This window comes from Scyliorhinus torazame, chromosome 4 (assembly GCF_047496885.1).
Source record: "Scyliorhinus torazame isolate Kashiwa2021f chromosome 4, sScyTor2.1, whole genome shotgun sequence".
Classification (NCBI taxonomy): Eukaryota; Metazoa; Chordata; class Chondrichthyes; order Carcharhiniformes; family Scyliorhinidae; genus Scyliorhinus; species Scyliorhinus torazame.
In genome coordinates this window covers 351,558,394-351,571,854 of record NC_092710.1, presented here as the reverse complement: position 1 = coordinate 351,571,854, position 13,461 = coordinate 351,558,394, and the positions used below count along the sequence as shown (strand labels likewise).

General features: G+C 57.0%; 2 protein-coding genes across 6 annotated transcripts in view; both read right to left on the bottom strand.

The window, feature by feature from the left end:
• The window catches only part of LOC140411199 (WD repeat-containing protein 26), a 365,602-nt gene that overhangs the window by 167,582 nt on the left and 184,559 nt on the right, over positions 1-13,461 (bottom strand). The window lies entirely within an intron of this gene.
• Positions 3,227-13,461, bottom strand: part of LOC140411264 (alanine--tRNA ligase, mitochondrial-like) — a 155,250-nt gene continuing 145,015 nt past the window's right edge. Inside the window, exons 11-12 of the mRNA XM_072500387.1 lie at positions 3,322-3,441; positions 3,227-3,278 (exon numbers count right to left, since the gene is read on the bottom strand). Coding sequence (XP_072356488.1) covers positions 3,227-3,278; positions 3,322-3,441 — 172 coding nt within the window. The remainder of the gene's footprint in view (positions 3,279-3,321; positions 3,442-13,461) is intronic.

Sequence of the window (13,461 nt, the reverse complement as noted above, 5' to 3'; positions counted from 1 at the left end):
CCGTGTCTACATGGGTTTTCTGCTTGTGCTTCAGTTTCCTCCCAGAGTCCAAAGATGTGCAGGTTAAGTGGATTGGCCATGCTCAATTACCCTTTAATGTCCAAAAGGTTAGGTGGGGTTACTGGGTTAACCACTAGAGTTGGTGAAGACTCGATGGGCCGAATTACCTCCTTCTGCACTGTAAATTCTAAGACTCTATGAATATGTTCAAGCCTTGGGCCTTTTTTTGAATTACCGAGGATCTTGGGAAGCCTTGGTTCCCTGTTGCTTTCTCCATGGTAACGTGTTGGCCAGAGTTGTCTTGCCAGCCAATCTGCACTCTTTTCTCCCTTTAATAGCCCTTTTTCTGCTATTAGAATATTCTGCTGTTTTGCTTTCAGACAATGTTGACCTTTATTCTGCTACTAACAACTACTCCGGACCGAGACTTTAACAATAATAATAATATTATAACATGTAATACTGCCATTACCACTCCCTTTGTCTTTGACATCTTTGTCATTTAATTTCACCTGCGCCCTACCCATTGTTGACCTTCAACTTTGCTCCTCCACCTGCCCCCCCCCCCCCCCTTTCTAACAGCATAAAACCCAGCACATTTCTAGTTCTCTCCAGTTCTGAAGAGTTGTATTGCACTGGAAATATTAACTGTTTCTCTCTCTGTGCTGCCAAGCCTGCTGAGCTTCTCCAGCATTTTCTGTTTGCATCACCAAATGAAAGTTCATTGGTTACTTACCTCATTACTGTTTTTTCTTCAAATGTTCTTTTGTGGGATGTTACCTTTGCTGGCAAAGGCAGCATTTTTGCTCATCACTAATTGCTTTGAGGTTGTGGTGGTAAGGCACATTCTGAAACCACTGTAGTCCATGTGGTCTTGAGACACCTATCTGCCCACGAATTGGCTGATGCATTTCCCTACTATAGTGATTACACTTCGCAAGTTATAGCTGTTTGGGAACACCCAGGATTATAGGAGGAGCTAGCGACAGAGTGTGAAAGGGAGAAAAAGAGAGACAGCCTTCTTTGTACAAAATATAGTTTCAATCTACCTTTTGCTCTATCTTAAAAGGAATTTGAGATATCTTGGATGAATTGAAGCCAAAGCACAGTCAGTTCAAATACAGCAACAGAGTTAATTAGAGGGCACATATGGTAGCATTTTAACACACAATTAAGCAGCCACATTTACAGATTAATTCCATATTGTGTTAGAGAGGGAAAGCATTTTTGTTCTGAAATAAAAATAATTACTGTAAATGCTGTTTTACTTAACAGTGTTCAGTGAGCTGCTTAATGTTCAAAGAACCTGATCACAGTCCGATGAAGATTTGCATTTATATAGTGCTTTTTCATGGCCACCAGCTTCTAAGATCTTTACAGCCAATAAACTCCTTTGGAAGATGGTTACTTGGAATGCAGGAAACATGGCAGCCAATTTGCACATAGCAAGCTCTCGCAAGGATCATGCTGCATTAAAAAATAAATCCTCACTTATCCTTTGGTTCTTTGCCATTTTCTTAAATCAGTGTCTTCTGGTTCTCAACCCTTCAGTCAATGAGAAAAGTTTATCTGTCTAGTCTTAACAAGCTCTCATGATTTTGAATGCTTTTATCAAATCTCCTTTCGGCTGCCTCATCTCCAAGGAGAACAGCCCCAGCTTCTTCAATCTAATTAACATTCCTTAATTCCTAGAGCCATTCTCAAATATTTTCTGAATCATTTCCAATGCCTTCACACTGCTCCCAAAGAATAGTCTCCAGAATTAAACACTATTACCCAGATTAGATTTATTTTTTATGGATACAACAAATCGTGCCAATTTTGTACACGAGATGTCTGCATCACAGCAGAATAACTTGGGCTAGGGACATAGCACACTTCAGTGTCCACTGCTCTTAATCATATAGAACAGGCCATAAAGACAAGATGCTGGGATCCGTGCTGTGGAGGCAAACCTTAAACAATCAAAGATCAATATTCCAATGGCAGTGGCTACAGATGTGTTGTGTCCAGTCTCTGGGCAAAGATAGTTTGCAAGCTTCTCACTTTCAGCCGATACGCAGGCTAGTGAAAAGGAGAACCAAATGTGCAACACACTTCCTGCCAGTACTGCACACAACCTCTCCATCAACAGATTCGCTACTGCACCTCCTTCTGCCGGCAGGGAAACTTGTGGACACAATTTCAGGATAATTTTCAAGATGTTTAGGCCCTAGGTATATAGTATGCAGGCCCTCGTACATGTGAACATCCCTTTGAACCAATTCCCAGCTGTGGGCAAATAATCCCACTATTTATATATTGGATAGCTGGGGAGAGATGAAGGCAAAGGAAGCAGCCCTGACAGAAAACGTGGAGTGAAGGCCATAGGCAGACCTCTAACCTCTGCCATTTTATTGGCAGCTCCTGCAACCAAGCTGGTGACAAATAGTCTCTACATTCCTCTGGATACAAACGAGAGCGGGTGCTGATGTTCAGGTAGTATAGTGTCTACATAAATACTGCTCAGGGTTCTGTCCTGGAGAGGACACTCCAGTCTCTCACTGAACAAAAGGTTGACCACCAAGGCACAAATCATTGTCACACGAGTAGATGGCTGCAGAGCAAGGGTTACGAGAGATGAGGAGATTAATCTGTACACAACCAATGCCAAATTCAAGCAGAAAATTCCATGTGCTAACTTCAACTACCACAACAGCAAAAACCCTGGCCCAAATAAAAGGAATGTTCCAACAATCTAAAAGAGGAATACCAAAGTATTCAACTTACCATTCAGTTTGGGGAGGCACCATGGTGCAGTGGTTAGCACTGCTGCCTACAGCCTGAGGACCCGGGTTCGATCCCAGCCCTGGGTCACTGATTGTGTGGAGTTTGTACATTCTCCCCGTGTCTGCCTGGTCTCACCCCCACAATCCAAAGATGTGCAGATTAGGTGGATTGGCCACGCTAAATTGCCCCTTAATTGGGAAAAAAAATAATTGGGTACTCTAAATTTATTTTAAAATAATTTTTAAAAAATAAAGAACTCACCATTCAGTTTCATTCCCTACCATACAGAAATTGCTTCAGTGCCATTGACTGTGTTAACACGTTTATCAGGGTTTATTCTGGAGTACTTCACAATAGCTGATTAGAGAAGAAAAGGAGCCCACAAAAATAAAACAAAAAGGGATGGAAACATGCACCCCGAATGATCTCTATATGGAGTAGCCTGCATGTTCCTCAATCATGGCTTAATTTGGAAAAATGTGCCATAACAATTCTTTGAATGTTCTGAACTGCAATAAGCAAAAGAATTTTAAGTTATGAACAGTCACTCACATTTTTTCTGTTGATCTCAGTGTAATATAAATCCCTGTCACATCAGATACATAAATTAATAGGTCTGCAAAGGTCAATAGCAGCTCCTTTCCGAGATCATTCAAAAGGGCCATAGGTCCTCTGAAAAATTGAATGTAAAAGCACTAAACCATAAAGACCAGGAGATCGGCACTTGTGCCATTAGCTGGTCCCAGATGAAGAACTACAAACTCATCGTCCTCAGGCTAAAGTGAGGTAAAGAGCTGCAGATTTTACTTTCATCACCATACCGTCATTTCTGTTAGAAATTTGTATATGTTGGCATCAGAATGAGAACAGATTCGGGAATAATGGAGTCTAGAATTGGCCAGCTTGCTCATACATGAAAGATGGTCACTTGAACAAGATACTGGAGTGTTGCCAAGGCTTATGAAACTATTTCTCAGCAGGAATCAGCAGCTTCAAGATGTTTTGGTAGTAAAGAACTTGGACACTGCTGAAAGGAGAGACATGTTGCCAAAATTTTTCATCTTGCACTTGTCAGGACAAACACAAGAATGCCAAATGGTCCCAATTTATATTATGGGTAGAAAATTTGTTGATTGTTTGGCAAGTTGACTTTGATCAGCTGTGTTAACATGGCAAAAACAATGGGGAACTAAGCTCCTGGGTAATTCAAAAAAAGGTGCAAGGCTTGAACATATTCATTTTGTTTACAGAGAATGGGCATAAGGCTGTGGGCCATCAGCAGCAGCAGAACTGTATACACCCACAGTAAATGTGATCTAATACAAAGACATGGCTGTAGGGTGACCAGGATCGAGAGGTATACTGACAGTCGAGGAGAACAGGAAGCTAGGATAATGTGGAGGAGCAGCACTGTAAAGAGTCACCAACCGTTGGCTGTCTCCAATGATCTTCTGGATTATTACAAGCCTATTTTACTTTGTGTCTGCTTCCGGCAGTTCTATCTTTTACTTTGGAGCCTTTTCCTTTGCTCCTCACTCTGACTTCACTTAACAGGACAAGTGACATTTCTGTGCTTTCCCTTTGACTAGGTCTTCTTGGAACAGTTCTCCTTTTCCACTCGCTGGTTTTGGCTTCTTTATCATAGATTATCATAGAATTTACAGTGCAGAAGGAGGCCATTCGGCCCATCAAGTCTGCACCAGCTCTTGGAAAGAGCACCCTGCCCAAGGTCAACACCTCCACCCTATCCCCATAACCCAGTAACCCCACCCAACACTAAGGGCAATTTTGGACACTAAGGGCAATTTATCATGGCCAATCCACCTAACCTGCACATCTTTGGATTGTGGGAGGAAACCGGAGCACCCGGAGGAAACCCACGCAGACACGGGGAGGATGTACAGACTCCGCACAGACAGTGACCCAAGCCAGGAATCGAACCTGGGACCATGGAGCTGTGAAGCAACTGTGCTATCCACAATGCTACCGTGCTGCCCATAGTTTGAGAGTTGCTACCTGTCCCTTTCCGTGGAATGCAGCATTCCTCTGGATCAGTGTTTTTCAAACTTTTTTGCCCGGGGTCCATTTTCACACGTAGGCCAGTCTTCGTGACCCAGCATTTTCGCTTACCTTTAATGTGACAGGTGTACCTGCTTGGGCCTCATGATCTCACTTATTTTGTCATTCAATTACATTTCTGCTAAGGACTTCAGCTGACTATTTAAGTTTTCACTGCATCCGTTGAAAAAAAAATCAAGAGGTCTGTCCTCTAACTCGCCAAATGTCTTTGACGTTTTGAGGATTTTAAACTTTCATTTGCGCGTATTTCGCTGCGTAGAACACACATGGGCTTCACATCCTGATTTGTATTTTCGCCATATCTGAAGGAATCATCTTTATATCGCTTTGTTCCGGATTTCAGCTTCTTCTTCAGAAGCCCTGGAGTTTGCATTGCTTTATCCTGCTGTGGATTCTCCTGAACACCTCCCTCCAGCAGATTTAGTTGTGAGATCCTGGCCTGTGTGTCTCTGGCTCTCTCTTATTATGAAACAACCCATTTTAAATTCTTCAGTTCTGTTGCTTGCTTGCTGCTAACAAAATGGAGGCATCTCTTCCATCCCAGGGCATGTGACTTCAGTGTACAGGGCACGTGACTTGCTCTTTGTCGCCACTCCAAGCAGGAAGACGCCATTAATTAAAAAAAAGAAAATCTGCTCCTGGGTCAGTGCACTGTTACGATGCTGCGATCTGTCCCGCTGGGCTCTGAGCCTGCGCACTGCAGAGAGGATACGCAAGCACGGGATAGCTGGCATCCTAAAGCTGGCATTTTAAAAAGCCGGTTGTTCCCGCGATCGGGAGCACCACATGCATGGCCCTGTGACCCTCTCACAGGACACAACCTTAGGTTTTAAAATGACTGCTCTGGATCACCTTGTATATCCCTCTCCAAACCAGTGTTGCTAAGCATCAGCAGTTTTTTCTACTTTGGGTTTCCTTTAACTCCCCTTCAAGAATCGGAAATCCTCATTAAAATGCAGGAAACCAACAAAGCTTCAGACTTTACCAGCAAATTTTAAAAGTGAAACCAAGAATCGTAGAATCCCTGCAGTGCAGGAGGCGGCCAATCAGTCCATCGGGTTTGCACCAATGCTCCGAAAGAGCACCCTACACCTAGGCCCACACCTCCACTGTAATTCCAGCATTGGAAGACCAGCAGCGTGGGTTTAATTCCCATACCGGCCTCCCTGAACAGGCGCCGGAATGTGGCGACAGGGGGGTTTTCACAGTAACGTCATTGAAGCCTACTTGTGACAATAAGCGATAATTATTATAACTCCAGCTAACATTTTAGACACCAAGGGTGAATTTAGCGTGGCCAATCCACCTAAGCTGCACATATTTGGACTGTGGGCGGAAACCAGAGCACTCGGAGGAAACCCACGCAGACACAGGAGAAGATACTAACTCCACACATTGCCAACCACTGTGCCATCGTGCCGCCCCGATCAAGCTCAAGTTCCACCTTTCTTAACACAAATGCTAAATACAAATTTCAAGCCATATCAAAGATCAAAGGAACAGGCCCTTCGGCCCTCCAAGCCTGTACCGGTCATGATACCAATCTTGGCCAAAACCCTCAGCACTTCCTAGTGCCGTATCCCTCTATACCCATCCTATCCATGTATTGTCAAGATGCCTTTTGAACCCCGTTAATGTATCTGTTTCCACAACCTCCCCTGACAACGCATTCCAGGCACTCACCACCCTCTGTAAAAAAAAAAAAAAACTACCTCGCACATCTCCTCAAAACTTTGCCCCACAGATCTTAAACCTGTGCCCCCTTATCTTATTCCTAACATCCAAAAATACAAATCCCTTGACTTCATCTGAGGCCATAGAATTTATGGGGAAGATGCTTGATAAATTAGTGGGGAGTGGGTCTTTGCTAACCCTCCCAAGGTACACTGGGCCCATCGGTCACTGCGACAAAAAACAAACTCTGGTGATCCACCAAGGGCAGTCATAGTCTGCCTTCACAGATTTCTCAATAAAGTGCGGATCTTGAAATGGGCATCGTCCACAAAGGAAAGCTATTGGGAAGGACACTGTGCGAATTTACGAGGGCATTGGGGCAGAATCGGCAAAGTGACGAGCTAGGTTCAACAAGGCCAAGGCGACGCTTCACAAAAAAATGAGGTGCAAGTCGGAATGGTGCACCCATTTTGACTGTGGGTCACATTTAAAAACAAGGACCATTACTTTAATATGCCGGAGGAGGCGAATAACTTTGTGAGGAGGAGCAGACTAAGAGAGATTTGACTGTGGTTATGGGATGTCTTTTGGAGCTTTTCGAATTTTGCATGTCCATGTATATAGTTCCGGTTCCTGTTTGTGTTTTAGTTATTTGGGGTTCTGTTTTCTTCTTCTTCTCGCACATGATAGTTTGATTGGTCAATGAGGGGTGGGGACTCTTTATTTATTTATTGTTTTGCCGAATGTGTATTTTTGGATTGGATGAGGGACTGGGGTAACTGGGTGTCTTTCTGGTTGGGATTTCCCTTTGTTTATTTTTCTCTTTCGGACTTGCTGGACGGGAATCCCTGGCTAGCAGTTTTGCTAGTTAACGGAAACAAATTGAGAGTGGGGGCTGTGGCTAGATGCTTGGGGTGGGAGTGGTGTCTGTTTTACTCGTTGGCTTAGGTTGGTTGGGTTTCCGGGAGGGAATGGGTGACTATTTGAGCTGGGACGAATGGTTAGCATATGTTTGGAAGGGTGAGGGAAGTGGAGGACTGTTGGGTGAACAGCTGTGGGGCGTTTGGAAGATGGGTAGATATAATTCCGGCAACAAGGGTCTCTTTGCGTATGAGCCGACGTAGGGGTGGAGATGGCATCCATCTTGGGTGGGCCTGGATTAAAGGTAGGTTGGGGCCCAGTTGGAGGTCCTCAGAGGGGATATGGCTGATACTAGTCAGGTAGGGTCTCCTAGAGGGAGGGTCCGGAGCCTCCCCACTAGGTTGGTGACATGGAATGTTAGGGGATTTAATGGTCCAGTTAAAAGGTCCCGGATGTTTACTCATTTGAGGACTTTAGAATGCAGGGGTAGTCTTCTTGCAGGAGACACATTTGCGAATTAGGGATCAGACGAGACTGAGGAAAGGGTGCGTGGGGCAGCTGTTCCAATCAAATTTTGATTCAAGGTCAAGATGAGTTGCGATCTTGATCAATAGGAGGATAGCATTGAGGATGACTAGAATTTTGAAAGACCCTTGGGGGGGGGGGGGGGGGCTATCTTATGGTGAGTGGGGGGTACACCAGTGGTATTAGTGAGCATTTCTGCACCAAATTGGGATGACACAGATTTTATAAAAGGGTGTTGACAGTCATCCTGGATCTGGACTCACATCAGTTGATTATAGGGGGAGATTTCAATTGTCTATTAGACCCAAGGATGGATAGCTCAAGTCCCAGGTCTCTGGTTATTTGGTATGGCAAGAGTTGGCTGTGTCATGGAACAGATTGTGTTTGTGTGTGTGTGTGTGAGTGTGGGTGGAGGGTGGGGTGTGTGTGGGTGGGGGGTGGGGTGTGTGTGGGTGGGGGGTGGGGTGTGTGTGGGTGGGGGGTGGGGTGTGTGTGGGTGGGGGGTGGGGTGTGTGTGGGTGGGGGGTGGGGTGTGTGTGGGTGGGGGGTGGGGTGTGTGTGGGTGGGGGGTGGGGTGTGTGTGGGTGGGGGGTGGGGTGTGTGTGGGTGGGGGGTGGGGTGTGTGTGGGTGGGGGGTGGGGTGTGTGTGGGTGGGGGGTGGGGTGTGTGTGGGTGGGGGGTGGGGTGTGTGTGGGTGGGGGGTGGGGTGTGTGTGGGTGGGGGGTGGGGTGTGTGTGGGTGGGGTGTGTGTGGGTGGGGGGTGGGGTGTGTGTGGGTGGGGGGTGGGGTGTGTGTGGGTGGGGGGTGGGGTGTGTGTGGGTGGGGGGTGTGTGGGTGGGGGGTGGGGTGTGTGTGGGTGGGGGGTGGGGTGTGTGTGGGTGGGGTGTGTGTGGGTGGGGGGTGGGGTGTGTGTGGGTGGGGGGTGGGGTGTGTGTGGGTGGGGGGTGTGTGGGTGGGGGGGTGGGGTGTGTGTGGGTGGGGGGTGGGGTGTGTGTGGGGGGTGGGGTGTGTGTGGGTGGGGGGTGGGGTGTGTGTGGGTGGGGGGTGGGGTGTGTGTGGGTGGGGGGTGGGGTGTGTGTGGGTGGGGGGTGGGGGGTGTGTGGGTGGGGGGTGTGTGGGTGGGGGGTGTGTGGGTGGGGGGTGTGTGGGTGGGGGGTGTGTGGGTGGGGGGTGTGTGGGTGGGGGGTGTGTGGGTGGGGGGGGTGTGGGTGGGGGGTGGGGTGTGTGTGGGTGGGGGGTGGGGCGTGTGTGGGTGGGGGGTGGGGTGTGTGTGGGTGGGGTGTGGGGGTGTGTGTGGGTGGGGGGGGGTGTGGGTGGGGGGTGGGGTGTGTGTGGGTGGGGGGTGGGGCGTGTGTGGGTGGGGGGTGGGGTGTGTGTGGGTGGGGGGTGGGGTGTGTGTGGGTGGGGGGTGGGGTGTGTGTGGGTGGGGGGTGGGGTGTGTGTGGGTGGGGGGGTGGGGTGTGTGTGGGTGGGGGGTGGGGTGTGTGTGGGTGGGGTGAGTGTGGGTGGGGGGTGGGGTGAGTGTGGGTGGGGTGTGTGTGGGTGGGGTGAGTGTGGGTGGGGGGTGGGGGTGTGTGTGGGTGGGGTGTGTGTGGGTGGGGTGTGTGTGGGTGGGGTGTGTGTGGGTGGGGGGTGTGTGGGTGGGGGGTGTGTGGGTGGGGGGTGTGTGGGTGGGGGGTGTGTGGGTGGGGGGGTGGGGTGTGTGTGGGTGGGGGGTGGGGTGTGTGTGGGTGGGGGGTGGGGTGTGTGGGGGGTGGGGTGTGTGGGTGGGGTGGGTGGGGGTGGGGGGGTGGGGTGTGTGTGGGTGGGGGGGTGGGGTGTGTGTGGGTGGGGTGAGTGTGGGTGGGGGGGTGGGGTGTGTGTGGGTGGGGGGTGGGGTGTGTGTGGGTGGGGGGGGTGGGGTGTGTGTGGGTGGGGGGGGTGGAGTGTGTGTGGGTGGGGGGTGGGGGGTGGGGTGTGTGTGGGTGGGGGGTGGGGGTGTGTGTGGGTGGGGTGTGTGTGGGTGGGGGGGTGGGGTGTGTGTGGGGGGGGGGGTGGGGTGTGTGTGGGTGGGGGGTGTGTGTGGGTGGGGGGTGGGGTGTGTGTGGGTGGGGGGTGGGGGTGTGTGGGGGGGGGGGGTGGGGTGTGTGTGGGTGGGGGGTGGGGTGTGTGTGGGGGGGGGTGTGTGTGGGTGGGGGGTGGGGTGTGTGTGGGTGGGGGGGGTGTGGGTGGGGGGTGGGGTGTGTGTGGGTGGGGGGTGGGGGGTGTGTGGGTGGGGGGGGGGGGGTGTGTGGGGGTGGGGGGTGGGGGGTGGGGTGGGTGGGGGTGGGGTGTGTGTGGGTGGGGGGTGGGGGGTGTGTGGGGTGGGGGGGTGGGGGTGTGTGGGGTGGGGGGTGGGGGTGTGTGGGGGTGGGGGGTGGGGTGTGTGTGGGTGGGGGGGTGGGGTGTGTGTGGGTGGGGTGTGTGTGGGTGGGGGGGGGTGTGTGTGGGTGGGGGGTGTGTGGGTGGGGGGGTGTGTGGGTGGGGGGTGTGTGGGGGGGGGGGGTGTGGGTGGGGGGGGTGTGGGTGGGGGGGTGTGGGGTGGGGGGGTGTGAGGGTGGGGGGTGTGAGGGGGTGGGGGGGTGGGGTGGGGGGGGTGAGGGTGGGGGGGGTGGGGGTGGGGGGGGTGAGGGTGGGGGGGGGGGGTGGGGGGGGGTGGGGTGGGGTGTGGGGTGTGTGGGGGTGGGGGGTGGGGTGTGTGTGGGTGGGGGGGTGGGGTGTGTGTGGGTGGGGGGGTGGGGTGTGTGTGGGTGGGGGGTGGGGTGTGTGTGGGTGGGGGGTGGGGTGTGTGTGGGTGGGGGGTGGGATGTGTGTGGGTGGGGGGGGGGGTGTGGGGGGGGTGGGGGGGGGGTGGGGGGGGGTGTGGGGGGGGGGGTGTGTGTGGGTGGGGGGGTGGGGTGTGTGTGGGGGGGGGGGTGTGGGGTGGGTGGGGGGGGGGTGTGGGGTGGGGGGTGGGGTGTGTGTGGGTGGGGGGGTGGGGGGTGTGTGGGTGGGGGGTGGGGTGTGTGTGGGTGGGGGGTGGGGTGTGAGTGGGTGGGGGGTGGGGTGTGTGTGGGTGGGGGGTGGGGTGTGTGGGTGGGGGGTGGGGTGTGTGTGGGTGGGGGGTGGGGTGTGTGTGTGGGGGGTGTGTGGGTGGGGTGTGTGTGGGTGGGGTGTGTGTGGGTGGGGTGTGTGTGGGTGGGGGGTGGGGTGGGGGGGGTGGGGTGGGGTGTGTGTGTGGGGTGTGTGTGTGTGTGGTGGGGTGTGTGTGTGTGGGTGGGGGGTGGGGTGTGTGTGTGGGTGGGGGTGGGGTGTGTGTGTGTGTGTGGGTGGGTGGGGGTGTGTGTGTGGGGGGGGGGTGTGAGAGGGGGGGGGGTGTGTGCGCGGGGGGGTGTGTGTGCGGGGGGGGGTGTGTGCGGGGGGGGTGCGCGCGTGGGGGGGTGCGCGTGGGGGGTGCGCGCGTGGGGGGTGCGCGCGTGGGGGGTGCGCGCGTGGGGGGTGCGCGCGTGGGGGGGTGCGCGCGTGGGGGGGTGCGCGCGTGGGGGGGTGCGCGCGTGGGGGGGTGCGCGCGTGGGGGGGTGCGCGCGTGGGGGGGTGCGCGCGTGGGGGGTGCGCGCGTGGGGGGTGCGCGCGTGGGGGGGGTGCGCGCGTGGGGGGGTGCGCGTGTGGGGGGGTGCGCGCGTGGGGGGGGGGGGTGTGCGTGGGGGGGATGTGCGTGCGTGGGGGGGGGTGTGCGCGTGGGGTGTGTGCGCGTGGTGGTGTGTGCGTGGGGGTGTGTGGTGCATGGGGGTGTGTGGTGCGTGGGGGGGGGTGTGCGTGTGCGTGGGGGGGGTGCGCGTGGGGGGTGTGCGCGCGTGGGGGGTGTGCGCGTGGGGGGGAGTGTGCGCGTGGGGAGGTGTGTGCGCGTGGGGGGGGGTGTGTGCGTGGGGGGGGTGTGTGTGTGCGTGGGGGGGTGTGTGTGTGCGTGGGGGGGTGTGTGTGTGCGTGGGGGGAGCGTGTGCGTGTGGGGGGTGTGTGCGTGGGGGGGGTGTGTGCGTGGGGGGGTGTGTGCGTGGGGGGGGTGTGCGTGGGGGGGGGTGTGCGTGGGGGGGGGTGTGCGTGGGGGGGGGGTGTGCGTGGGGGGGGGGTGTGCGTGGGGGGGGTGTGTGCGTGGGGGGGGGGCGTGGGGGGGGGCGTGCGTGGGGGGGGGCGTGCGTGGGGGGGGCGTGCGTGGGGGGGGGGGCGTGCGTGGGGGGGGCGTGCGTGGGGGGGGGCGTGCGTGGGGGGGGCGTGCGTGGGGGGGGGGGGTGCGTGGGGGGGGGGTGCGTGGGGGGGGTGCGTGGGGGGGGGTGCGTGGGGGGTGCGTGCGTGGGGGGGGTGCATGTGGGGGGGGGGGTGCATGTGGGGGGGGGGTGCATGTGGGGGGGGGGGGTGCATGGGGGGGGGGTGCGTGGGGGGGGGGTGCGTGGGGTGTGTGGGTGCGTGGGGGGGGGGTGTGTGCGCGTGGGGGGGGGGGGTGTGTGCGTGGGTGGGGGGGGGTGTGCGCGTGGGGGGCGGGGGGTGTGTGTGCGCGTGCGTGGGGGCGGGTGTGTGTGCGCGTGCGTGGGGGGGGGGTGCGCGCGCGGGGGGGGTGGTGCGTGGGGGGGGGGGGTGCGTGGGGGGGGGTGCGTGGGGGGGGGGGTGCGTGGGGGGGGGGTGCGTGGGGGGGGGTGCGTGGGGGGGGGGTGCGTGGGGGGGGGGGTGCGTGGGGGGGGGGGGTGCGTGGGGGGGGGTGCGTGGGGGGGGGTGCGTGGGGGGGGGGGTGCGTGGGGGGGGGGTGCGTGGGGGGGGGGTGCGTGGGGGGGGGGTGCGTGGGGGGGGGTGCGTGGGGGGGGGTGCGTGGGGGGGGGTGCGTGGGGGGGGTGCGTGGGGGGGGGTGCATGTGGGGGGGGGTGCATGTGGGGGGGGGTGCGTGGGGGGGGGGGGTGCGTGGGGTGTGTGGGTGCGTGGGGGGGGGTGTGTGCGCGTGGGGGGGGGGGGTGTGCGCGTGGGTGGGGGGGGTGTGCGCGTGGGGGCGGGGGGGGGTGTGTGTGCGCGTGCGTGGGGGCGGGTGTGTGTGCGCGTGCGTGGGGGGGGTGCGTGGGGGGGGGGGTGCGTGGGGGGGGGGGTGCGTGGGGGGGGGTGCGTGGGGGGGGGGTGCGTGGGGGGGGGGTGCGTGGGGGGGGTGCGTGGGGGGGTGCGTGGGGGGGGTGCGTGGGGGGGGTGCGTGGGGGGGGTGCGTGGGGGGGGGTGCGTGGGGGGGGTGCGAGGGGGGGGTGCGTGGGGGGGGGTGCGTGGGGGGGGTGCGTGGGGGGGGTGCGTGGGGGGGGGTGCGTGGGGGGGGGTGCGTGGGGGGGGGTGCGTGGGGGGGGTGCGTGGGGGGGGTGCGTGGGGGGGGGGTGCGTGGGGGGGGGGTGCGTGGGGGGGGGTGCGTGGGGGGGGGGTGCGTGGGGGGGGTGCGTGGGGGGGGTGCGTGGGGGGGGGTGCGTGGGGGGGGTGCGTGGGGGGGGGTGCGTGGGGGGGGTGCGTGGGGGGGGTGCGTGGGGGGGGTGCGTGGGG